Consider the following 27,759-nt stretch of genomic DNA (forward strand, 5'->3'; position numbering starts at 1 on the left):
AGAGCTGGCTATGTTATTCTGAGGCTGCTCTTCACAATCTTTGAGAAGTCATGGAGATTGGGGGATGTCCTAGAAGACTGGAAGAAAGATAATGTCACTCCCATCTACAAGGAGGGCTTAAAGGAGAATCTAGGAAATTATAGGCCCATCAGTCTTTCTTCAGTCACTGGGAAAGTTATGGAACAAATCATCTTGGGGGCTGTCACAAGTCAAATGAAACATGTCATTGGGAAAAGCCAGGAGATTCACAAAGGGCAAATCATGCTTGACAAACCCAATCACCCTCTACAACAAAGTAGTATGCCTGGTTGATGTGGGGTGAGCAGTGGACATTGTCTACTCTGATTTCTCCAAGTCTTTCAGTAAAATTTCCCACAGCCTCCTCCTAGAGAAACTGATGCATTACAGTCTAGACAAGTGGTTGTGCAGCGGATGGGGAACTGACTGACAGGCTGCACCCAGTTGGTAAATATCTCCTTTTCAAACTGGCCCCAGTATCAATCCCTCAGAGATCGATACTGGGCCCAACACTGTTTAATATCTTCATAAGTGATCTGGATGATGGGATCAAGTGTATCCTGATGAAGCTTGCTGATGATACCAAACTGAGTGGGGAAGTGGACACTCAGAAGGGAGAGTTATCCCACAGGAAGACCTGGATAGGTTGGAAGAGTGGGCTAACAAGAATCTTATGAAGTTCAACAAGGACAAGTGTAAGGTCTTGCACCTGGGAAAACGTAATCCAAGAGTGCAGCACAGGCTGGGATCTACCCAGTGGGGGAGCAGCTCTGTGGAAAGGGACCTGAGGGTCCCAGTGGACAACAAGCTCAATATGAGTGACCAGTGTGCTGTTGCGGCAAAGAAAGCCAACTGGATGCTGGGTTGCATCAACAAGGGCATCACCAGGAGAGATAAAGAAGTCATTACGCCACGCTACTCAGTGCTTGTCGGGCCACACCTGGAATATTGTGTTCAATCTTGGCCCCCGCTATAGAAAAAAGATGTGGACAGAAGAGGACCCAGAGAAGGGCCACAAAGATGACCAAAGGACTGGGAAGCCTGCCAAATGAGGAAATGCTGAAAGAATGGGTTTGTTCAGCCTTGAGAGAAGAAAGCTTAGGGGAGACCTTATCACCATAGTGTTTAAAGGGTGGCTACAAAGAAGATGGAGACTCCCTTTTTACTAGGAGTCACATGGAAAAGACAAGGGGTAATTGATATAAGTTACTCCTGGGGAGATTCTGATTGGACACAAGAGGAAAATTTTTCACAATGAAAATGATTAGCCATTGGAATCATCTCCCCAGGGAAGTGGTGGATTCCCCAAGAACGGACACTTTTAAGATTCAGCTGGACAGACTGCTGGGCCATCTTGTCTAGAACGTGCTTTTGCCAAGAAAGATTGGACCAGATGATCCTTGAGGTCCCTTCCAACCTGGTATTTCTACGATTCTATGATTCTCAGACCAATGACAGCTACTTGGTGAAGCTAGCAATATTGAATGTAGTTCCAGAGTCACAAGGGTAGAGATACGTAAAAGCATCCCTTAACAAATCAACAGTTTCTAATAGTGGCTATACTTACAAAGTTTTGTTAGCAAATTGAACAAAAATCCAATAGAATAAGAAGCTGATACCATGTAATATCAAGCAATTTCAAAGAAGGCAAAAAAATGTTCTATAGCCACTGACTACTTGTGCTGCCACACATAAGATTTGGACTATGCAAAATATTCCAGGAGGAAGAGTCTTTACAGGCAGTTTGTCTCCATCATAACTGCACTGCCTCTGAATATTCATCTTGGGGAGGGTTTGCCTGTACTAGTGTCTCATCATCTAGCATTACACTGGAAAATTATGAGTGTTCAAGACTCCTTTTTTAAAAGTGCTTCTTGATTAAATGCAAAAGAAGTCAGAGAGATGAATCCATGTTTGCATAAGTACACCGGAGGAAATTCCCAACAACCTGTTTTTTGAAGGCAGACTGCCCCATGAACAGCTTGTAGCTCTTAAATCCAAATCAGTTGTTGTGGTTTAATCCCAGCTGGGAACTAAGAACCACACAGCCACTCGCTCACTCGTTTCCCCCACCCCACAGTGGAATAGGGGAGCAGAATCAGAAAGAAAGGAAAACTCATGGGTTGAGATAAAGACAGTTTACTAGGACAACAAAGGAAGAAATAAAAATAATAGATATGTATTAATAATTCTGATGATAATAATAATAATAGAATATACAAAACCAAAAATGCACACTTTCTCAGTGCCCAATGGGTGATACAGCCCATCCTGAGCAGCAACCATGGAGCGGAACCAAGATCGATCTCAGAATGATTCCAAGTGGTAAACTCAGAACAGCAATTTCCAGGATTTCTGCCTCCCAGCCATACCCCACTTACATACTGAGCTTGTTATCTATGGTATGGAATACTTCCTTTGGCCAGTTTGGGTCAGCTGTACCAGCTACACCCCTCCCAGCTTCTTGTACCTGCACATTAGCAAAACCTGAGAAGCTGAAAAAAGTTCTTGTTCTCTTAGTAGCAACTGAAATCAGCATTATCAGCATTCTTCTCATACCAAATCCCATACTAAATCCAAAACACAGCAGCTACTGGGAAGAAAATTAACTCCATCCCAGCTGAAACCAGGACATCAGTACAAAAGTTTGAGTTGACTTTAGCAATTCTTTTAATAATGTAAGTCCTGCTAACATTGAATGTCTGTGCTGTAGCAGCCAGCACCTCTTCACTGATGAGCGATGAATGACGGGACGTCCAGCTTCTCGCTTCACCACCGTACATAGGAACCTCCCTCACTGTCCATCCTGGGACTGTTTTTACCATATGCTTTCACAAGCTCGACCACAATTTTTTAACAGCCGTATTTGACAAGAATACAATTTTGCATTGACCAATCTGAAATGTAGTGCCACAGCAAGGAAGGTAGCAAGACAGTGACTTCACTCAGAGGGGAGTTACTATTACTAGGTGAATTTGGAGAATCTCAGGAGTATTTTCACGGTCATCTGTGGGGGAGAAGAACAATGAGGCAGGACTGTAGAACTGCCTAATTTCTGTCCCTGTTATAAATACAGTTTGGCAGAAATTTCTCATTCAAGTGATTTTTTGACTGCAAAATGTCAGATTGTCAGAACTGACATGTCAGTGAGGGAAGGGCTTTAGTTTCAACAAATATTTATTTTTGAAAATATTTTGGGGAAGAAGCACCACATTTTGAACCTGTCAAAATATCTATTAGTATCATTATTAACTGGAAGATTCCAGCTCTCCTCTTCTAAGTTACTTATTTTGAAATCTAAGCTACTTCAAGCTATCTAAACTAACCAAGAAATCATTAAAAATAAATGACCTACTTAATTTTGCTCATGAATATTTTTCAAGTTTTAATTTTTCATCCTGATTTGAGCAAGGGCCAAAACCGATATTAAAAAAGGAAATGAATAGAAGAAAAATATTTTACTTCCAAAAATAAGTTGCAGTCGACTCCCAGCTGCTCTAGTTTGCGGAAACTTGCAAGTCAATCTACCAAATTACGCTATACCAAGTGACCCTTCTTGGCATTCCTCTGCTTTTGCTTTGTACAGGCTCACTGGAGATGATGTCCCTTTTTCCAGGATTCTTTCTTTATAGAAATTTTTCAGGTGATGCCTTTTTCCAAAGTTCATATATACTGAAACAGCACAGGTGGTGTTTGTCATCCCTCAGCTTGCAAGGTGTGGCAGGATCTACAACTCCACCATGGGCTGTCCCTGCTAATGCAGATTAATGGGAGGGTGATTTGTAGATCCAGATTTCTAGCATTTGTCTGTAAGTGCCTAGAAGACACTGTTGTGGCTGCTGAGTAGCAGCCAACAGCTGCCTCTTGTTATTCACCTCCTTTAATTCTTCTTTCCCTCCTCAATGCTTCCATTTACTGCTTCAGTAATGAGGGAAGATTAAAGAACTGCCAAAGACGAGAAATGCGAAATGTAGAAATGAAAGGAAAGGTTGCACGGGCAGGATGCCTTTAGATGACTTTCTAGATCCTGTGCTGAGGTGAAGGTCAGAAGCTTAAGTGGATGAAGTGGATGAAGCTTAAGTGGATGAAGTATTGCCCATGTTCCTTGGTACACTCTTATTTCACTCTCCAAAAGAAAATAAAAGATCAGGTCAAACTGTGTTCCAAGAAGGAAGAAGTAACAAAAAGATAAAAGAAACAAAGACCAAAAGGAATAAGCATCCCTTAGGGTCCAGAACACATCTGATATGTGTTATTTATTTCCAGATGTGTCTTTCTGAGCCTTACTCTACAACTAGAATCCCTATTTTAGAAAAGGCAAAATTTTAGTTGTTTCCAAAAGAACTGAGGACTTAATAAAATTTTATAACACCTAGAGCAAATAACGTGAAAGCAAGCATGAGGACTGTGTGTAATTCCACTTTAAGAGACAGAAATGTAACAGATTCATTAATTGCAATTACCATTAGCAAATTAAAGAACAAATTAGTATTTCCTGGGATTAAATCCCTTAAGATGTGTTGCCTGTACTTCAACTGATGCTCCCTAACAAACATCTCACCTTAACTTATGGTAGAGCTGTGCACTGACAGACAGGAGGAAAAAACGACTCAAAGACAACTGATGCTTTCCACAACTAAGTAGCCATAAGACAATCATATTAAGAGCACTTTGTGGGAAATATATTTTTCTTCGAATAATTCAGAGGGTAAATGATTCAATTTCAGATAACAATTCAAAGTAGTAGGGATGCTATTTTATGCAGAGACTATTTCTCTATAATTCTTTTTCAAGTGCCTGCCATACAATGCAATGTAAGTTTCAAGCATCTCTTTGTGTTTGCGGTAATATAGAAGTATTCCCGTAGGTGTGAACTATATTGAAGGTAAAGAAACCACCTCAGCTTGACCTTTAGTTCGTTGGTAGCATTTTGTCAAAACTTCTGAGAATTCCCATGACTGCTACGTAACACGTCGTTTGCATGAACCAGTGGAGGAACAAAATGCTATATATTATCTTTTTGTTCTTTATGTCTATAGAACTTAGTACTGTGTCACCTTGGTACATAGCTACAGCTCTTAGCCCCCACAGCAATAAGATGATAATATTTAAAATTAGAAAGTGATGTAGTAATGGCATCAGCTGGGAGGAAAAGTTTTGAAGTGTTGGCTTTAAAGACGAGTCTGTAGATCCTGCTTACTGTTTTATCAGCACCACCTACTGGTACCTCACACTCTTTTTCTTCCTAATTCTGTCTGGAAGTTTTCTCTTTACATTTTATTTGAGCTTTAAAAATACTTGGGGAGCATTAGAAAGAAAGTTTTTTCTTTCCTAAACTCTTCTGAGACCATGCAGAACAACTTGAGCTGTATGGAATAGAATAAGAGGCTTATCTAAACCTCTTAAGCTCTGAATTAGGCAAAACTTTCTCCAGAAGCTGTAGAGAAGACCTGGAGAGTTGACTTCCAGTTTGCATAATTTTTTCACATGTAATCTAGTTCATTATATTTTTGTAACTGAGAAAAAAAAAATTGAATTAATCAGCACAATGAATGATTCTGAAAAGATTGGTAAATACACATCATTTCACTGGTCGTGACTGTGAACAGTCCCAGCATTTCAAAGGGGAGATTCATCTCACCTAACACAGGCATGTCCAGGAGTACGTTCTTGAGTGGGTCTGGCCAGATGTGGTAGCCACATTTTATCTCAGAAACTTCCCCTTGTTATTCTTGCAACAGTACAGTACGTGTCACGCTGAGATTGAGGCGCCTCAGCTCCCCCAGAGGGAAATCAGTAGGCATCAAGAGGGAGCATCCATCTCGTGCTGAAAGAGACATCAGTGACTCTTCTGAGGGGTCTCTGATTGCAACAGGTGCTCTACCAAACCAACACTGCAAATGGAAGCCAAAGTTCCTGTAGGACCTAGAAGCTGTATCTACAGAAGGCCTATATATCTCTGTATTTTAGACACATTAAATTACTGATAGTTGCATGTTGTTTTCCTGAAGGGACTGCCAGGGGAGAGTCATGAGACTGTACTGTTGTTAAAAGCATCAGCAATACAGAAACTCAGGCTTGGGAGACATTTCAAAGGCCATCAAATCCAGTCCACTTTTATTATTACCTGATACAATATATCAATGTTTTTACTAAATTGAAGTTGAAATCTATTTTCTTTTTGCTAGATGTCCAAATCTAGCAAACAAATGCCCAAATGAAGCAGAGAGAACTCATTCATGCATCAGAATAGAGAAATGTAAGGATAATGAAGCCTATTCACTGTTCTGGCATGCAGCAAGCCAGCCACGCAGGACACATGCTACTCTGGACAAGCCACAGCAGACGATGTCCCTGATCCAGGTGATGGGTCAAAATAGGTAGCTAAGAGACATGGCAGGAGAGATGGGACATTGCAGTGCAAAGGCACTGGGGACACAAAAAAGCTAATGATATTTACAGAAGAGGCTAGAGGTACTGAAAGGGCCTTAGGGAGGATGGCAGAAGAGATAAAACCCTATTATTTTGGTTTAGATATCACTGAGGAACCGGGGAGGGATATAATGGGAGGAGGTATAAAGGGAGAGATGGAAATAGTGAATGCAGGAGACAGATTTGTGGGAATGTGATTTCCTTAGTTCTGTGGTATAGCTTGTCTAATATTTTTATCATTGCAGCTTCCCCCTTGGCAGAAGCAGTGGGAGGTCTGTTGCAGACTCGCCGCCTGTGGAGTTGCTCTCACATCCATGTAAATATGCCCTCACTGCTTTTCCTCATCAAGATGCTTTCCTACCGCAATCTTCATCTTTCTCTGTACTTTGCCTCTGTTCCCACTAGCTGCCCTGAGGGAGGCAAGGAGATAAGGAGATAGCTAGTAGAGCGTCAAAATGAAGTAAACATACAATAGCTCTGGCAGGATTAATTTAACTTTCTCGATTTTCAGAGCATTTGCAGAAAGAACAGAAAGATTTTATTTTAAAATACCCTTAAAAATGTGAGAAAATGTCTATTCTGCTTTTTATTTCATGCGTATTTTATGTGGAAGATCTATCTGATATCTTTAAATCTCCCTGTTCTTTTGTGTATTTTCTTGAACCCTTTGGTCACATAGGGTCAACTGCAAAGTTAAGGTTCTCAGGGATCCAAACGACTTGTATCTTCTTTTCACAGGTATTGAAGTGGCCAGCCTTGTTTTGTCCACTGTAACAGGAAGCAATTCATTTCTGCTCCCGTATGCTACAGCTGGAGCTGTAGTTTTGGGGAGTTTCTTTTTCACTCAGTTCTCTTTGCTCTTCATCTTTCATTTTATTCTACTGCTTCTGTTTTGTTAGAAAACTTTGCACATGTGCAATTCTTGTCAAATAAAAGCCAAACACCTGTCACTTGTAGATCCCCTAACTGAATGATGCATCATTAAATCTGTTCAATATCCAAGGTAAATATAATCAGGAAAAAAAAAAAGTGGTTAGTGACAAAACAGTTGGAAACAACCAAACACCAGTGGAAAAATTAAAACATTGTTAGTGTTTTGCAATTATTGTAATATAATATTTGTAAGAAAATCCAATGCAAATTGCAGAGTTAAACTGAAGAAATTCTAGGTTGGCGTGATGATGGAATGGCAGAACATTAGACCTCAACAACAACAAAAAGTATTCAAGTATTTTAACATACTGAGTTTGAGAAATGTAAAATTAGTAATACTGAAATTAGTAATTCTGATTAGTAATACTGATATATATTAGAATTCAGAAATTAGTAATACTGATATATATTTAATGGACTATGTTCTGTTTGTTTTGGTGGTGATTTTTTTTTTTAATACAAATGTGAATCCCTCAGCCCCTAAGAAATTTCCTTTGATTTATCATACAATGTTATCAGTTACAAAACAGCTGGTACATTGTGAGCAGAGCCCATGACAACCCATTGTGTTCACCCCAAACCTTTTTTTTTTCCTATGTTATTTTCTATGGGAAATTTCCCTCTAACACAGTTCACTCCACAACCACAAAGCACAGAGGTCCTCCTCCCTGTTGCACACTTCCTTTTCCACCACAAGCTCCATGAGACTGCAGCTTCTGGAGTAGCAATACAACCTGGGAATTAGCTGCTGACCACTACTCATAAAATGGGTCTTACAGGACCATGCAATTTGGGCAGAAAACAAGCAAATGGCTTTACATAAAAATGTTATATCAGCATCCACTCATCTGGTGTTTGAGTAAGAAAGATATAAATTTTCTAATCAAGAAGACATTATACTTCACTGTAACTTCAGAATTGCCTTTCAAAGTTTTTATCTTTCATTCTTCAAACTTCAGTGTGGGTTTTGTTTTGTTAATTAGAAAAAAAAAACCTCCACTATATATTCAGCCTTTAAATTTACCACAGAAATGCCGTGAGAAGCTGAGTCAACTATAAATGAGGCATTCAAAGTCTAAATGCTGGAGAGGCACAGCAAATGTCCAAAGTAGCTCTAGCAAGAACACAGTATTAAAAGGTGGAATATTCTCAAGAGCTACAGATATCCTCAGATTTCAGCAAAAATCTCACTCCTAAAGCTCTCCTGAACTCTGAAACATCTTTTCCAGCTGTCCTGGTTACCAGATCTCTACATCAGACACTTCTCAAAGTTTCAGCAACAATATTGTGCATTCTCAGAGTAATTATAGAGTGCACATCATGACAATATTTACTAGCTTTCCCTCTCACTGCTAGCCCTCCTAGTCCAGAGCTGCTGGTAATCCAACCCTGGGCAGCCCCAGGACAGACAGGATCTGGTTTGGCAGGTCATAGCTGGACTGAAGCTTAATCAAAAGAAAACATTATTTTCTATGTAAGGCTTAGCCTCACCATAGTAAAAACTCTGCAAAATACAGCAGCCAAGTTCAAGTTTTGGGAACTCGCATAAAAAAACCACATAAAAGTATCAACAGCTGTCCTGGTTCTGCCAGAATACGTCTTCCTTTGAACCCTTTTCATCTAGGAACATTGTTGACAGACCTTTCTGAATACTCCTGAACACAGGAGGCTTTTCCTCGAACGGCAGAAATAGATGTTTGACAAGTAAGCACAATCCAGACAGTTATTCTCTAACTCCTCCAAGAAAAAGGTACCAGATTGGACAGAAGATCCCACAGGCTGCATGCAGATTACATGCTGCCAGGTATACCATGTTAAAGAATGTACTATAACTAAGTAAACTAACTAAACCCTCTGGTCTTTCTCTCTCTCTCTCTCTTTCTCTCTCCCCCAAGACTTTTGTCACTTTAAATATACACTTCTTATTTATTTTTGAAGATGCTTGCATTCCTGTTTTGTAAATTATAGAAAATTACCTTCCAAATGTACAAGCTACCTAGTAGATGAAATGGTTCTTTCATAATGTGCCAATCTGTAGCTGTTTTGCATTTTATTTTTTTTGGCTGGTTTTGTTTTGATCATATATTTAATTTGGCATCACTAGTCCTTGAAGTTCAAAGACCTGGCACTACATCGTCTGTCTTATTTCAGTCTCGGTCCAATGAGCATTTACTCACATCAGGTTTCAGGTCCCTATCTCAGCCTCCAAGCTCATTGCACTGGTTGTTCCTTAATGTTTAAAACCTATAAATACAAATTTTATTGTCTATCCTTACCGTGATCACTCTTTTTAAAGCCTCAAAAATGCTTTATTTTAAATGTCTTTCTAAAAAAGCTATTATTAATTTTACCTTTGTTCTAACTTCATTCTTCTTTCCTTCTTCTCTCTTTAAGTTACATGTAAAATTTGGAGTGGTGGGTGAGTTGAGTTTTAATAATTGCTTTTTGTTATTTTTACTTGCATTTTAATTATATTTGGTACTGGACAGCATCGACTGCAGCAAAATTTTGAGAATAAAAGACGATTTGTCCGTTACCCAAGTTGCTCCCAAACAGAAGACTGTAAATGCTGTTAGTTTTAATCTCATAAAGAAAAATAGAGGACAAAATTTAATTAAAGAACTAGAGCTGCCAGATAGTAATTAACTGCTTTAAATCTATAGCTGTGTGAGAAAACATTGGTCACAATAATAATGTTATGCAAATTAAAATGGCTGCTTGGGATAGACAGATTTAAATTTCCAGATCTCTTACTATATAAATTTCACCGAGAAAAAAAATGATGTGCTAATCTGTATTAAGGAGGTCTCTTGAAACATCGTTGGCAGTCTTAATCTAAGAGGAGGCAATCACAGAGAAAGACAGACAGGAATAATGTAAATGTTTAAGAAAGATATGTCTGTTAAAATATGGGACATCTAATCACAAAAAAAATGATTTAATAATAAAGTTATTTGGCTTTTAAAGCTATTACAGTTTAGACATCCTCTCTGCTAATTCAGTCTGTATCACCACAGGACATTTTTACCTGGCGCACCACGTATCAACCCAAGGAAGGCTCAGTGAAACAACATGTGACTACATTTTTATTCTTGACATATTCAGCAAACAAAGGCTTCAAGTACAGCAGCCAACTGAATGGGAATCTTATTTCTATCCAGTTGTTTTGTTTTTTTTTTTTTCCTAAAGCAGAGTGTTAAGAGTTCTTTACAAGCATACATGATCAGCTTATGCAGTTCAGAATATGGGAGCTATGTGAAATATATTATATATGCAATATATTTTTATATATAAAATATATAACCTCAGTGGTGCTGCTCTTCGTCAAACACCAAAAAAAAATTTATGAAGAAAAACCCAATCATTTCCATCTATGTTCTCTGTAAGAACAATATTGCCATCAGTTAGAGCAGGTAGCATTGATGCTTGAGATAGATCTGGGTACCGGACCACAGCTTTTTCCCTGTTGTTCTTGGGCTGAAACAGACTGCTCTGTCTGCGTGCTCGCCAAGGGTTTGTCTGACTGCAAAGGCACAAATATAAGTTTTGTAGTCTGGCTTAAAAAGTCCTGGGTGACCCCAACTCCAGTAATCACCGTTTCCAGCATTTCTGAAATGTAAGCTAGCATCAACAGGGTCCAGACAGATTGGTTAGAGAAAGCGGTGGGTGCTTGAGCTGAACGGCACTGGAAACAACTGAGGATGGCTAGCTGGCTATTCCAGCTGCAGCCTCACAGCATTTTCGTTCAGCACTCAGGTCACAGTCACCAGAGTCCCCCTGCATGGCTCAGCTGAGGGTAATCAAGCATTATGGGTGACTGTTGGACAACTAGTGATTTCAGCTGTCAGTCCACAATTCCAGATGAAACCTCAATTGCAAACTGTAATCACTTGCATATTCACCGGTTCAGATTGCAAAACTTTTCAACTGCCAGTCAGCTGAATGGGTCTCACTTAGGGCAGTGATTTATTTGTGTGCAGACATTATGGATCTGCATCTTCATGAAATACTGAATTGGAAACCAATCTATTGATTCATATTTGTACTATTATCAACACTTCTTTCCCATTATACAGGAAAGCCCCTGTTTTGTGTTAAAGAACAATGTTTGCAGTCAGCCTGGTTGTCGCAATGTCTTGCCCTATAATCCAAATGGCAAATACTAATGTCTGCTGAGAATTTATTTTAAGGATTTATTTTACTGCCTGCTTTCTTTCTTTCTTTCTTTCTTTCTTTCTTTCTTTCTTTCTTTCTTTATTTGCCCTACGTTTTTTTCTTGGGAAACTGAAACTATCCACTTTCAAACATGACTTGTTCTTCATTAGTTATATTTAGGGTCATCCTGGGTCTTACTTATAGCACTCTTTAAAAAAAAAATTCACTGTAGGTTAGCACATAAAATGTTCATTCAATAGTTGGTTGTACCACTTCTGGCTAGGATGGTATTAATTTTCTTCATAGCAGCCCATAGTTGCTGTGTTTTGGATTTGTAACTAAATCACTGTTGATAACACACCAGTGCTTTGGCTATTGCTGAGCAGTGCTTGCACAGCACCCAGGTTTTTGTTTTCCCACTCTATCCCAGCAGCGAGTAAGCTAGTGGTGAGCAAGAAGTTGGGAGGGGACACAGCCGGGACAGCTGGCCTCAAGTGGCCACTCATACCATACAGTGTGATGCTCAGTAATAAAAGCTCAGGGAAAGAAGGAGGCAGGTGGGGTGCTCATGGTTATGGGTTTGTTTCCTGTGTAACTGTTACGTGTGATGGAGCCCTGCTTTCCAAGAAGCAGCTAAACACCCGCCTGCCAATGGGAAGTAGTGAAAAAATTCCTTATTTTGCTTTGTTTGTGCAAGCAACTTTGCTTCACCTATTAAACTATCTTAACCCATAATTTTTCAGCTTTTGCTCTTCTCATTCTCTCTGCTGTCCCACTAGCAGGGATCAAGCGAAAAACTCAATGGGCACTTAGTTGCTGGCCAGGGTCAACCCACGACTTCACAGGTAGCAGAGATCTTTAAATAAGTTTTTACTTCTAAGTTTCTAGTTTTAGTTTCTGACAGACAACATTGCCAAGTTTGATATTTTACTACAAAATTATTTTTAAAATAGCATTTTTTCAAAGTTTCAGAGTATCTCATCCCATGACAAACTCAACTTCCTCATTTAGAAAATAACTTAATCCCCAATATTTAAGCCAGAAAGAAAGCAAAATCATAGAACCATAGAATAGTTTGGGTTGGAAGGGACCTTTAAAGGCCATCTGGTCCAACCCCCCTGCAAGGAGCAGGGACATCTCCAACCAGATCAGTTTGTTCAGAGCCCCGTCCAACCTGGCCTTGAATGTTTCCATTCCAGAGTCTCACTTTCCATTCTTCCACTCCAAAATCTCACTTTTTAAACCTCCCTGGTATTTTGGCACCCCCAAGCCAGTACTTTGGAGTCGCTCAGAGTCGACACCTGCCAGGCTGATAGCCCTTTCTCCTCCAAGTTTGCTTTAAGCATTTAAGTGAACAACCCTGTTTGGTTTTTAGCCACCAGCAATGGTGTTTTACAGTTCTGCAGAGAGCCTTGCATGTAAAAGTAGATGGAGAAATTCCCACTCTGGCCACTGAGCTGGCATCATGGAGCGAGGGCTACCGGTCTCCACCAAGGCCCAGGCCGGCCCAGGCCTTTCAGTGGGCAAAACCCTTCTTCCCGCCGGTGACAAACCCTGCGTCCCCAGGGAAACGGCCCGGTGGGCGTGGCTAGGCCGGCCCGGCCCCTCCCGTTGCCATGGCAGCCGCGCTGGCGGCGGAAGTGCCTGGCGGCGCTGGCCCCGCCCCGCCCCACTCTGCCCCGCCCCTTGGCCGCCGTCACCGCCCTCGGAAGATGGCGGACGGCGGGGCAGGTGCCGCGCAGCAGGAAGAGGAAGTGTCCGCGGTGGCGGCCAGGGGTGGCCGGAGGGATCGGCAGCCCCGGAGCAGCGGCCGCCCGCCCAGCGCCCGGGATTTGCAGGTGAGCGGGTGGAGGAAAGCGTCCGGCTCCCTCGGTGGGGCGGGGCCGAGCCGAACGGGGCGGGAGCCGTGTGGCCTCAGGGGCGCCCCTGGCCTGCCCCAGGCCGCCCCTGAGGGGAGCGGGCGGTGCGCCGTTCTCCCGCCCCCCTCGTTGTCAGGGTGGGCCAGGCAGAACTGGGCCTCTGGGCAGCGGCTGCCGTTCCGTTTTTTTCCTACTCCCCCCCCCCACCACTTTGAGGCTGGGAAGGGAAGGACGGCAGTGAAGGAGGAACAGGGACGTTAGGAAACGGTGGACGGTCAGCTCTGCAGGGAACTGGAAGGGCTCTCCCGACACTTAAGTGGCTGGGTTTTAACCCAGCGCCATCGTGTTCCCTGGTTATTTGGTAGAGGTGCCCTTCCCCGCAGGAAAACGTCCGTCTCTGCAAATGTGGTGTAAGACTCCGGACGAGATCTTTTCCCAGGTTTACGTGGGGAAAGTTTCGAGAGAGTGTGATCACAAATGTAACTCAGTAGAAATGTACTTAAAGGCTTGACTGCAAAGACTTTTAACTGTATTCCTTTTTGTGTGTTTGACTTTTAAACTGTATGAACGTTTAAAATACTTCAGCAACAACTTGATTTGAAAACAGGTGAAACAGTAACTGCAGCTGCCCCTATTTTATTTAAATGTACGTACTTAACAGAGAAAGATGGCTATAGTTTTCTTTTTCTTGGTTACTATTTGGGATTTCATAGGTTCTTGCTGAGATTAACTTTGCTACAGTGTGTAACAGTAATAAAGTTTGTGTTAATAATTTTAGTTCATATGGTCTTTAGTCAACCGAAGCAGGCAACATTTTGGGTAGGTGATTATTGATAAAACGTTAAAAACTGAAGAAGTACCCTCCTGGGTACAGAGTAGCTGTCCACCTATCTGTCCATTCAGCTCATTACTTGATTTGTCGTGGCACCATAAGAGGTGCAGTATAGGGAATATACAGAAACCTGACCGTGCCCTTTTATGCTCCCTCAGCATCCCTTAGTCTTTGGATTAGGGATGGTACAGGGTAAGTCTTTGCTTGTTCTCTTTGTGACTGCTTATGCACTTGTTATCTATGACTTACCCCATCAGCTTTACATATCTAAAAGATATTTGTTTGTATATTCAGAAAGGATGGAGATCTTCAGTGGTTTTCTTGAGCTGTCTCGTTACTCAGTTTAACTTTCTTAATGGGTGTAATTCCTCAGCACACATTCTTCCTCTGCAGAAAATGCCTCACAATAATATGGAATTAATATCCTGTGTTCATAGCAGTGTGTTTTGACTGACGGATGATGTTTTGTTTTATTTTAATGTGTATTCCTTCTACATAAAACTGTAATGAAATTGTAGCCTAGTACCTATTCTGATGTGTATGATAAAATGTTAATATCACTTGCATAGTGGGAACAAAATTATCTGGGGACAAAACTAAAGTTGATTTGGCAAGCAAGGTAGAGTATTGGACAAAAGTAAGATTGCTAAAAATGATGTTAGGTGTCCCTTGCACAACTTCCTAAAAATAAACTTGCCAGTAATATTTGGGGAACCATTGGGAAAAACTTGGTTTTTTAAAGTATGTGCAGTGATGTCTTGAATTCAAGCCAGCAAGGCTGAACTGGTTCTTAATTCTAGGACAAACTTATTTGAGTTATATGTAAAATGTTTGTAAAATTTATTATTTGCTTCCCAGTCTTATCAGAGAATTACCTGGCAACTTTATTTCAATTTTTTAACATTAATGAGATGATGCTTAATATATGTGTGTATATACTCTTGTGATTCTGAATCTAATACAGGCTGAATGTAGGTAGTGAAGCAGCATGAACCAAATGACAGCAGAGTGCAAGTTCCAAGTCACAATGGCATTAAGCATTGTGTGTTTTTTTTTAATAAAGCAGAAAGGAAATAGAATTTAGAGAAGTAGTTGGGGTTTCTCATGTTGATGTTTCTAATTTTCTGGTGATATGCACGTTTTGCATTAGTTTTTGTCTTACTTCTGTTCCATATCTAGTGCTAGAATTACAGACTTCTAAAAATAGTTCTGTTTCCTACAGTTGGCCTTGGCAGAGTTGTACGAAGATGAAGCTAAAAGGCAGTCATTGTGTCCTGACAAACCAACAACTACAAAGATCAGTAACACAAAAGTACCACAGAGGTGAGATCTGCGTTGCACTTCTGAGATTTGTTGAATAGGTACTGTATTAGCTCATAAAACTTCATCAGACTTACTTGATCTCCTCCTTGTACAAAAAGTGATCTACGGCAGTGAGTTCTTGAAATAAGGCACAGTTTATGTCTTCTCAGAATACTTTTGAAATTGTTTTTATTTAGGAGCCTTTGTGCTGTATGGTATTCCAAAACACTTTAAACCCACTTGAGATAAGATTAAGATGCTATAACTGAAATGTAGTGTTGCTCTTTGTTACATGGATAGAATTTGGAAATTTGTTGTATCAAAAAAATGCTGCATTTCTTTGATTCTTCAAAATTCAGCGAATTGGTAGTTTGTGTGAAACCTGACAAGTGAGCTGCTTTGACTGTTGTACTTACATCAGTACCTGATGAGACAAATACTGATTTGAAAAATTATCAGTAGGTTCATTAGTAGGCTCCTGTGGGGTGAAAGAAATAAAAAGGGCTTCTTAATGAATTTGTCTGGGTTTGGCAGGTGGAAGGAAGGCACGTATCTATGTATAAATCCAACTTTCACTGGCCTGTAGTGTTTGCAGTTCATATAGCATTTGAAGAGTCAATGACATTTTAAATTCTTTATAAAGAAATCTTGCCAGCTTTTAATTAATTTTCCTTTAAATTACTTTAGAGAAGGGAAGTCTTTAAATCATTACTGTCAGTGATGCCATGATAGGTCTTGTATTTGGCTTGTCTTTCAGTCGCTGCTGCCGATATGGATCTCTGTTTTAAAGGAATCTGAGTAGCAGAAAAGATCTTAGTCACCGGAGCCATGCTTTGAGTGCATCTGCAAATGCAGATCTTCAGGAAGAGGGATTTTAGCACAGTATGAGACACTTGGAAAATAATAGCATTTTTGGTGAATCTTGTTGCTGGTTTTGGTGAAACCACCTAAGTTGACTAATCAGCTACACAGAACACAGTTTATGAACAAATAAAGCAAACAGCTCCATTTACCTGGTATGTATCATGAAATTCCAGCTTCCCACTCCAACTGAAGGAAGAGCTGCAATACAGTATCTCAAATACTTCAGTGTGACAGCTGTTGGCAAACACTTGCTCTTTGTTGGCAATCATACTGAAATCTGTTTGAGAAAGAAGAGATGACTGCTATTTGCATGGTATCCAAAATGAGATGTTTCTTTTAGTAGACTTCCGTTTGCTCTCAAGTAAGCAGTGTACTAACTCCAAGGAAGCATAGTGCTGCTCTTGAAGTCATCTACTCGACTTGCCTTCCACAATTGCAGATACAGAAGAATGTCTCAGGGCCCAGCTGGAATAAACACCATACTATATATGCTGTCATATATGCTCTTTTAAGAAACTTAAGACTATTGGCACAAAGATACCACAAAACCAACAATGCAACAAAGGAAGAAAATAGAAGAGATTAAAGTGTTTCTAGTGCCCATAACCTAAGTCCGTAACAATAACAATAACAATACATCTTTTTTCTGAGAAAGTGATAATAAGCGAATCCTTCACTGGGATATAGAATTATATTGCACTAATACTTAAAAAAGCAATGGCCTGCTCTGCTACACCTTGATTACAAAGGTATAGTAATCAGACAAATTGCATAAATCTGAACTGCCATTACTCATGTAGCAGATTGCATGTCTGTTCTGATCGTGTGGTAGCTGGCTACCTCATATATGTCTTGCAGTAATGAATTTTATCATCAAGTACTGCAGGATAAGAGCTTATAGCTGTACAGCTTTCCCTGGCATTTTGCAAGCTGACAACCCTAGTTTGTCCTGTGGTGGCTTATTGATTTGTCCATATCATAAAACAGAATCAGATTCTGCATTTCAATCATCTTTTGAAAGTCTTTGCGATGTTGCCATTCAACATATTTTTAAAATTCTGTAAAATAAAAGTGAGAACTACTGCTTTGTAGGATCCTTGTAGGCAGGGACTCCAGGACATCAGAGAAAGCCAATGTTGATTTCACTAGGCAACTTGCCTCTTGACAAAACCAGTGAAAATGTCAAAAGAATTTGAAGTATAATTAATTCTGGTAAGCTAGATTCTGAAACAGCTGTTGAGCTTGTGTATTACCTATGTTATCTGTAGGACCATGAGTAGCATAAAGCAGAATTCACCAATTTTATAGTATGCTAGAGTAGAATAGAATAGTTCAGTTGGAACAGACCTACAAAGATCATCTAGTCCAACTGTTGCTGAAACACGCGTGCCCTTTCCTGCTTATTTGCTTAGAAGCATCCATGGCTATGTACTTTCTCTAAAAAACAGTATGATGAGAACAAAAAAAAAACCCCAATAGCTTGATATCCTTAGATTTTGAAAAATAAGTATTTTCAGAAGTTAGATATTAAGTACTTAGTGAAGTGTATGTACCAGTCATTTTCAAACTTTTTCTTTTATTCTCTTGGCAGTCTTAAAATTGATTCTCTTAGAAGGCTGAGAAAACCGGAGAGAAGCATGAGCGATGACAAAGAAAACCAAAGGTATTTTTAAAACAAACAAACAAAAAAATGAACAATTGTGAAAGTAATTGGGGTGTTTTGTGATATTCACACTTTGCTCCCATCTCTTTTTCAAAGTACGTGTGAGCTAAGTCTGTCCTGCGAAGAGCTAGTAACTACAGAGATGCTATGTGACTTATTAGAGTAAGTCTTAGCTGTACACTGCTGTAGTAAAACTGTATTTAGCAGAACCTGACTGTAGTGATCTAGGACCTGTAGATGTCTTAACATGTGACTGTATGGATGTAAAGGTTGTAATTCACACTTGAACTCAAAAGCTTTTTTGCCTTTTCTTAAATATCCTGAATTGTTCTGTGTATCTATTACTCAAATATTTCAATACTTCCTTTCTTTCTTGAATACAAATTCTGATGAGAATTCTTGTTTCATTTCCTTACCACTATAACTCTTTAATAATTAAAGATTTTCCATATAAATGACAGTCGGGATAATAAATACAGTTTTATGTACAAAGGAGAGATGATACTAAGGGGTTGCAAGTTATGTGAAATCATAAAAGATGTATGATTGTCCAGCACCTTCATATCCACTCCTAGTTTTGGGTAATCATAAAATATGGTGGGATCAACAGCATTTTGAAGTCATTGGCTGGAGAGACACATGGATTAATTCATCTGCCTTGCCTGAAGTGGCTAAGTGAAAAAGTTAAGGAAAGTGGGAAGGACTTAATTTATATTAACGCACTCTCAGATTTGCCGGGTTTTGTATTTATATACAGATTTTTTATAGCATCCATTACATTGGTATTTAGAGATTTATAGCACCTTCCTCAAGATAATGCTCAAGGAATATCTTCATAATCAAACAGATACAGTTTTGAACTACTAGATCTTTAAATTAAAAGATCAAATTGAGGGGCACTGTTCAGGTTTTCCAACAACAGTTCTAAACTTATTTTGTCAAGGCAGTGTTAGTTGTGAATCTGTATTCTAAGCATCCCAGGCACAGTCCTACGCAGAGGACACCCCGGAGGAAATTGGTCTTTCTGGGAGCAGGTGGCATCTGCATAAGAAGAAGTGTATAAAGCCATGGCTGCATCAGGACCACGTTCACTTAAAATATGGCCTTGGGCCCTAACCTCTGGGATCTGTTCCAGAAGGCACCTTGGTAGTTTTGTTAGTGAAATGTCTTTGGAGCAGTGCTGCTTGGATTGTTGGAAGGGTCAGAACCAAGTGGAAAATTGCTGTGATCAGAATGAAAAGCTTTGGTGCAAAATTTGGCTCTTTGTTGTTTTGTTTTGGTTTTTTTTTTTCTTTTGATGGGAAGAGGAAAATTATGCTTGTCATTTAAAACATTTTTGCTTATGAACATCACTATTCTAAAGATTCTATTCAGGTGACTCGGAATATAGAGGATTACAGATTTCTGGGGCTTCTAATAGTCCAAGTAAAATTGTTGCTGAACTCTTCAAGGAAGCAAAAGAACATGGAGCTGTCCCATTAGATGAAGCTTCAAGAGCATCTGGTGATTTCAGTAAAGCTAAGGTAAAAGTTAAAAGATATTTTGATCTCTATTTACATTAGTCTCTCTGAAACTTATCTAAGCATGTGAGAGCAAATATGCCTTTTTGTGGTTTGCAAATAGCAGAGGATTTTATCAACACAGATGTGTATTATCTGTGCTCAAATAGCTTATTCTAGAAAATAAAGTGGGGCAAAACCACATAATTTCAAGAGAAATCATTAGAAATTAACCTGAACTGGAATTATTTGCTTCATTTGTAATTAAAATTGATTAAAAAAAAAAAACCCAAACAAACTACAGTTGCATCCCAATCAGAATCTCTTATCTATTGAATTACTAAAGTCTGAAAAAAATCTACAGATTAACATCACATAAAACCTGCTTAGCCTGATTATGGTTGCCAGGTATAATTTTCCACTTAGAAAATATACAAGTTAGAGTAGTGTGCTTGATTTTTATTACAGAAGCAAGTTTGATGCTTTTACTTGCACCTAGGTAAGAATTTTAATAAACTGTTTCATACTTATTTCAGTAAGCTTTTCTATGTATTTTTTCCAGTCATTTTCTGGTGGTGGATATAGATTGGGTGACTCATCACAAAAGCACTCCGAATATATATATGGAGAAAATCAAGATGTAAGTAAAATTCTGAATAGCAGGAAACAGAGTCTCCAACAGATGTCTGCTTAATCATCTTTACAGCTTGAAATGCCAGTATGACTGTAATTATGTCTATGAGGAAAAATTAATATCTAAATATTAGACATGTGTTAAGTAGAAATTGTTAAAGTGAAAGTGGTCACAGAGGACAGATGTTCATTGGATACCCCTAAGGCCTCCATTGTGGAATTTTCTGATATAAATTACTTTGAAGGAATATTTGCTAAGAATTCCAGTTACTTTTCCTCCAGCTGTTGTTCTACATTCTCTTAGCTATGCTGAATGTAGCATAGCTACATTCTCTTAGCTATGCTGAAATTTTAATCCTCTTAGGTTAGGAATTGTTTCTTGCTGTGGCTTGCAAAATACCCAATCTCAAACTGGGAGCATGGATGTATTCCAGGAATGGTGAAGTAGCAGGTTAGAGGCCTTAGGAAAACTGTCTTCCCTTTCTCTCCTCTTGCTTAAAAGGCAGGAAATGAGGGAAAAGGGGAGAAAAGCAGTTTTTTACACTTCGCCATTCATGTGAACGGCTAGAGCAAATGTTAAGCTTATTTAGAAACCAAAACAAGACGGAAGTCAGGCCGAAAGATGTGTTTCAGGCTGAGGGGTGCTGTCATGTCACACCAGGAGCTGCAGCCTTCTGCCCTCCTAAGTAAGCCTTCTGCCCTCTACGTGATGGCTGGCTGTACTGAGCTGCAAGCCTGTTGCAGTGGGTTTACCATAACTAGAGGGATAGCTGACTAAGGGAAAGTCAGTTTTACTGACTAGGGAAGCCTTGTTGTGCTGGACTGCAAGGCAGTGGTGTGGGCTCTGAAGGTGAAAGGCTCTGGCTGGACATACAGGTGCACAGCAAAATAAGAAGGCAGTGAAGGAGGCTTGTTTCCGGGATTTCTCAGCATTTGATCTGAATGGAACTAGTATCAACTTTATTGGAGTTCAGCATGTAATAATTTGAGAAAATAATAGTTTTCACTGTAACTGATCTATCAGCAGTAATTTTTAATTTTATTGATTTATTTAATTCATCAACAAGAAATATTTACTGTTTTTGAAAGTGATTGGAACACTATGAAGATCACTACACAGTCACTGTTTATTATCTGTTATGTCTTGGATAGCAGATTAAGAGACTCTTTTGCCCCAAGTGTAAAAGTGGTCTTGAAGTAGGTAGTGGTCTATGACTACTATTTGCTTTTTTAAAGGATTCTAACAATGGTACTTACAGTACAGTGCTCTGTTCTTCTTTTGTCATTTGCATCTTGTTTGTAGTCTGCAACAAAATCTGTTAAGTATAGATCAAAAATTGTATAACTAATCTGTATGAAATTGAAATACCCTATTTTTCTATCTTCACTTTTTTTATTTCACTGTTTTTGCTTCATAGGTTCAAATTTTGCTGAAACTTTGGAGGAATGGCTTCAGTTTAGATGATGGCGAGTTGAGATCCTATTCAGACCCAACAAATGCTCAGTTTCTTGAGTCTGTTAAGAGAGGGTAAGTTAAAATGGCAACTTTTTTGAGGTATGTCTTTCAAATGAAGGGAAGAAAAACCTTTCTCCACATGCTTATAGTTATTAATGCTTCAGACTTCTCTGCCTAGACCCATAAAATATATTCTGTGTTTGTCATTAGATACATGAGGCATTTAAAAATTTGGAACGCTTTGGTTCCTTGTGGTGGTTAAACCCTGAGTGTAACTTGTTACAGACAGCTTTTAGTTTCACATGTTTTGTTAACGCATTCTAGGTTTTGACTGTCAGCTCCCTAATTATTTTTTTTCCTTCCTTTAGAATGAAATCAATTCATAAAACAATTGGACATCTGTGACTTAAAGTAAACATACTAATAGTATCTACTCATACTATGTACTGTCTAAAGTTTTTGTGTAATTTTCTATTGCAGTTCAGAACGTAATGGGAAACTTTTATTTTTGTAATTAAGGGAAATTCCTGTGGAACTGCAGCGACTTGTTCATGGTGGCCAGGTTAATTTGGATATGGAAGACCACCAAGAACAGGAATATGTGAAGCCTAGACTGCGGTTCAAAGCTTTCAGTGGCGAAGGGCAAAAACTTGGAAGGTAAAAAATGCTAGGTTTTCTGTTCTGTGTTCATATGCTATTGCAAAAGCTGGATATAATCAACTAGGAGACTGTTGGAGAATCTAATCAGATGGCAAAAGCAATATAAAATTGTGTGCCACAAGTCTCAGCCCTGATTCGAGAGTCACCAGTAATTATGAAAGTTTATATATAACCTTAAAAAAATGTTGTCTTAGTCCTCTATTGGAACTGCTCTTAGATTTGCTAGATGCTTTGTGCTTTGTTGTGACTATGAGATTTCTCTGCCTGTGGAGAAGAGAGGAGGTTCTGTAGATAAGAAAATGCGCACATCTGTAGTGTGGCATGTTTGTTTATTTTGGTAGCTTTTGAAGTCTCAGGTATGTAAGCAATGAAAGGAACAACCAAAAGGTTGTCTCCAAGCAGATTTATATAACTTTTACACTAAATGTAAAAGGTTCCAAGCAGTAATATAAATTACCTGTCAGTATCATTTGTGCTCTAAATGGTGGAGGATGCCTAGAATCATAAAGTAGTGCTCCTGAAAGCAATTACTAAAGCAGTTTGGGTCAGGTTAATGCTGTATAATGGTGCATGATTATTTTTTAATATAGTCCATGAGGTACAATTTATAAACCTTATAATTTAATAACTAATTTAATAATTAATAGTATCATTTAATGCTCTGTGAGCATAAACAAGGATGGTTTTGGTTGTACTTGATTACCTGTTTAAAATCATGCAAATGTAATAATATGCACAGTTATAAGAAAAATAAATATGAAATATTGCAGTCATTGACAAGAAACTGCAAAAGCATTATTTTTGTCTCTATTTAAAAAGCTGTATTTATACTTAGTTCAGATAACTTGGAGAGAATTTTCATTGCTCATTTGTAATAGCTATACATGGTAGTCATTCAGTGAAAAAGACAGCTGAAGCATTATTCAGTTCTGGTTTGACTCCGTTGGTAACATCTGGTTTAATTTTTTCAATCCCCTAGCCTTACACCTGAAATAGTCAGCACACCATCTTCGCCAGAGGAGGAGGAGAAATCCATTCTTAATGCACCTGTTCTGATTGATGATTCCATGCCAGCAACTAAAGTTCAAATTAGATTAGCTGATGGAAGCCGATTAATACAAAGATTTAATCAAACACACAGGTAAATTGATTCTGCATCAATGCAGGTAACAATAACTCCTTCATAAGTTTATGTTTTGTAATTAAATGAATATCAGCAAGACCGCAAAAATGGGACAAATACAATTCCACTGAAATGTTAAAACTCTATGTCATTTTCATAACATAGATATACTGATAAATTGACTATCAGAGCAAAATTCTGCTATTGGAAACACACGTTTTTTGATAACTGCAGAGTCACAAACTTTTGTGACCTGTTATGTCCTGTGGTTTGTAAGGACACGGTACCAGCCATAGCTGCTCTCAGGGCGACTGAAATCTGGACAGCCTTGCTATGTTGTTGTCCCAACCCTGGGCCCTTCTTGAGCAGAGTATGTGGCTGACCTGGATGACTCTCTGAAGGCATTTTATTGCAGTTTTGGAGTATAGTCTGGATTGGAATATAGTCCACACTACAGGCAGAGATATGCTTTGGCTAGTAATCAAGAGCTCCAGGTTTTTACGTTGTTATACTTGAGACTACAACTAAACATGACATGGGTTATACGTGTAGACTGCAGCCCATATGCAGAAGGGCATATGGACATAACATACTTATTTGCAATTCTGGCATGTAGGCTAGGCATAATGCTGAGAACCAGTCTTTGTTTTATTTTGGATTGCCCTCTCCTAGGAATTGGCAGTGTGTGAACTTGGTGGATTTTTTAGATCTGTTAGTAGTTTGCTGATTAGAGTTTGGCATCAGTTTTATTGACATGTTGGGGCGTTGCCACAAATGGTGTTGGCCTAAGAGGTTGTGTTAGTGCAAGGTTCTGCAAAGCTCTGCTTTGCGCTGCACGGCTGAAAGAACTTTGGGCAGAGGGCAGAGATTTGGGCAGTAGTTCCACCCACACTGCACAGCAAGCAGGGTTCAAACTGGCCTTGGTCTGAAATCTGCACCATGGTCTTAGAACACAGCTGAAACTGAGCTTGAATCCTGCCTTGGAGGTGGTCTTAGCATGGGCCCAATTCCATGTTCATATTCTTGTGTCCTTTCTTACTTCTGGCTCAGAATAAGAGCAGAGATAATGGGCAGCTTTCTGCACCTGGCAACATACACAGAGCACAATGAGGCAGTTTTAACTGAGGTGCCAATAGAGAGGAAGATACAGCAATAATTTTTCGTATTTTAGTAGACCTGATAGTACAGGCCTAGATCCTTTCTTCACAGCACCTGCTGGAGAAGTGGCTTAGATAAGCAGTAGGGCTGATTGGGAGCCCTGATGTTTTTTCTTTTGCCTGCATGAAAGAGTAGAAATGGTAAATTTCCCAGTGGTATCTGTAACCAAGTGTGTGTTGACAGAACCTTATTTTAATCATTATTAACTTAATCTTGGATGTGGATCTCTTTAGTTATCCTTGCCATATGTATGATCAAAATCAGCTACTAAAGTGCATTGCTTGTATCATAAGTCTTGAAGACTGATAGAAAGTTGAAGTCCCTGCTTATTTGGCTACAGTAAATCTACCTACTTATTGGTTACAATAGATCTTCAAAGATTTATTCTCAGCTTACCGTCTTAGGTGAGGAACCTCAAATTTCAGTTTTATCTCTACAATCTTATTTATTTTTCATCCATGTCTTATAAAACTGAATTGTTCTCATTACACTGTTGATGTGATTGTTTTAAGAACTGTTGTTCAGAAATTCAATGCCAAGTGAAAGTAGAGGAAACCTCTTGCTATTAATAGTTCCCCTCTGCTTTCTCATCACTGTCACCATGTATTTTTAGATTCCTCCTTCCAGAAATAATTTGGCCTTTTTGGAATATACTAATTAATAGTGAAAATTTTGACAGCTGGTGTTGAAATTACTTGACTTTCTGTGTTAAGTATCAGTTTGCAATATGATTTTATGTTACAAATTTTATTTCTATTATTTGAGAAAACAAGCAACATTCATTTTAATTTTTCACATTTTGTAGGCAAGAAGCAGAAAATTCTAGGCTACAATCATTAGTCATCTGCATCAAATGTAAATGTAAAATCAATAAGATATATTAAATGGTTTAGTCTGTCAGGAGATTTTGTGTTCTCTGATCATCTTAATGTTCAGAGCTTTATGTCAAAGCTGAATCGTACATAGTTTTCATGTCCATATCCTTTCCACAGGATTAAGGATATTCGAGATTTCATTATCCAGTCCCGTCCAGCATTTGCAACAACTGATTTTGTTCTTGTGACTACCTTTCCAAATAAAGAGCTAACAGATGAAAGCCTGACACTACAAGAAGCAGATATACTTAACACTGTGATTCTTCAGCAGTTAAAGTAATCTTAGAGTTGTTGGTACAATATAGGGAGTGTGCTGTATTGTCATACAATATGTTTCCAACAGATGAAGAAAAGGAAAGATCGGCGTCTTTTTTTATTCCCTCACTTCCACAGATCAGATTTTTGGGTTTCACGTCTTCCAGCTAAAGCATATCTAACTTTTTCATTTCTCAACATTTTTCAACCTTTTTTCAGTGTTAAAGTTAAGCTTTCCTATGTTACTGTGTTTCAAACCATATCTTTTACTAAATGTGAAATGAGATAAGACTTCATGACTCATCATTATTTTGAGGGGGGTGGAGGGAGAAGCATTTTTCTGAAGGGGACAGTATCTTTCATACAGTTGGTAAGATTTGCACTATGGAAATGTTTTATGCTGCATTGACAAACAGCCATTTGAAAACTTAGCCTGTAGGTTATGTTTACCTTCCAAGCTGTATTAATATTTAAGTGCTCTGTTTAATAGATTGACAGATAATTAATGCCCTAATATAATTTTTGTATATTCTGTTTGTAGTGTTTCATGGTGCAGTATAATATTTATATTCTAGTTTTTATGTCATTTTCCTTGTATTGTTGCTCATGTGAGTGAATCAGTTCTGGAGATGCAAACCTCAGCTATTGCAGACTGTAATAGATTCTTCTCATATTTGTATTGTAGTTGTTCTACTTGTGAAAATAAGTAAGATGTTTTTCTCTTGAAGTTAGAGAAATTGGAGAGACCACTGTCATTTGGAGAAATGCTGTGATTTAGAATTCATGAGAGTAGGCCTGCGGTCACTTTGAACCTGAATATGCAGTTGAACCCTGTGCAGCTACATGATTCTTCACATGAAAGGTTACTTAAATAACCCCAAACAAAAAACACTGAGGTGCACAAACACAGAAATTGTTTATGCTTTCACTTGCATGCACAGAAGTAGACGTGTTAATTGGTCGTGGATTTTTGACCTGAATTTCAGGTCTTTATATTTGGAATTTTGGCCAAAGGCATTTTGTACTATTCAGTGGGGATTTGCTTGTGCAGTTTTCACTGTACTTGTTTGGAAGCTGCACAATTAAATCCCTTAATCTTTGAAATTATATATTTTTTCAAATAACTTGATCCTACGCTGCAGTATGCAGGTAGGAATCTTATGTTGTGGGCAAACTAGCTTCTGTGTTTTAATAGTATGCAGTTTTATAGTACTTGTGGCTTTATATCAGATGAGTGGATCACACTCTAAAGGAGGGTAAATGGGCTTTATCTCTTGTACCAATATATGTGTTAAAAATGCTGTTTTCACTGATTATTTTATGCTGAAAATATCAGTACTTATTTATTTATGCTAAGTGTATAGTTGCTTAGCATACTTGATTAATCTTGCATTTTTACCTCAAAGTAGATATTTGAGTAAATTTTAAACGTGTAATTGTATTTGAGGTATTTTGTTTTGTAATCTGGATATCTGCATGATTTTAATCATAATTCATTTCACATGCTAAGTAATTAAACTTTTAAGCTAAAAAGACTACGCAACACTTCTTGTTTTCTTCCCAATTTATGTTGTGATGAAGTGGTGACTGTGTTGCATGCCAAATATTTAAGCCTAAACTGAAAGGAATGAATGCTTACTATGCATATATTTTATATACTAACACTTCTCTATATAAATGCAAGGCCACAGTCAGTATTGTGGTATCAGTCTTGGTCAATCAGCAGTTTGCTACTATTTTATGTTTATAAATCTATTTATTTCAGTTCAGAATACAGGTAAAGTCACATTGCTCATTACTTCTGAAGACCATTATTAATTAAACACTGATGTATGAAGGACAGTGGTTAACTAAATTGTATTTTTTTTCTCTTATTTTGCCAAGAAACACAACTGCATCGTATTACAATCTCCTTGTTTCAAATAGCTGGTAAATTTTAGTGTTCAGTAGCAGCTGACAGTAACTGAGGGTCCCAGTAGTTGACATTGTTTGGTCAGGCACTAAGAAAATATATTAATGCTCATGTTTAAATATTTCACTGC

General features: G+C 38.6%; 1 protein-coding gene across 1 annotated transcript; it reads left to right on the forward strand.

The window, feature by feature from the left end:
• The first annotated feature begins 13,236 nt into the window (after positions 1-13,236).
• On the forward strand, positions 13,237-27,559 carry UBXN2B (UBX domain protein 2B). Its single transcript, XM_086740850.1, has 9 exons — positions 13,237-13,376; positions 15,452-15,552; positions 17,987-18,058; positions 19,422-19,581; positions 20,120-20,197; positions 21,609-21,718; positions 22,166-22,303; positions 23,286-23,447; positions 25,580-27,559. Exons 1-9 carry the CDS (start codon positions 13,251-13,253, stop codon positions 25,740-25,742), a joined length of 1,110 nt encoding a protein of 369 aa, XP_086596976.1. The 5' UTR covers positions 13,237-13,250; the 3' UTR covers positions 25,743-27,559.
• Positions 27,560-27,759: the final 200 nt, after the last annotated feature.

The sequence above is a fragment of the Chlamydotis macqueenii genome, chromosome 2 (assembly GCF_036417535.1).
Source record: "Chlamydotis macqueenii isolate bChlMac1 chromosome 2, bChlMac1.mat, whole genome shotgun sequence".
In the NCBI taxonomy this organism is placed as follows: domain Eukaryota; kingdom Metazoa; phylum Chordata; class Aves; order Otidiformes; family Otididae; genus Chlamydotis; species Chlamydotis macqueenii.

Coding starts and splice junctions, on each gene's coding strand:
- UBXN2B (XM_086740850.1), top strand. CDS start 13,251: ATGGCGGACGGCGGGGCAGGTGCCGCGCAGCAGGAAGAGGAAGTGTCC. Junction 19,582..20,119: donor GTGATTTCAGTAAAGCTAAG/GTAAAAGTTAAA, acceptor TATTTTTTCCAG/TCATTTTCTGGTGGTGGATA. Junction 21,719..22,165: donor CTTGAGTCTGTTAAGAGAGG/GTAAGTTAAAAT, acceptor TTTGTAATTAAG/GGAAATTCCTGTGGAACTGC.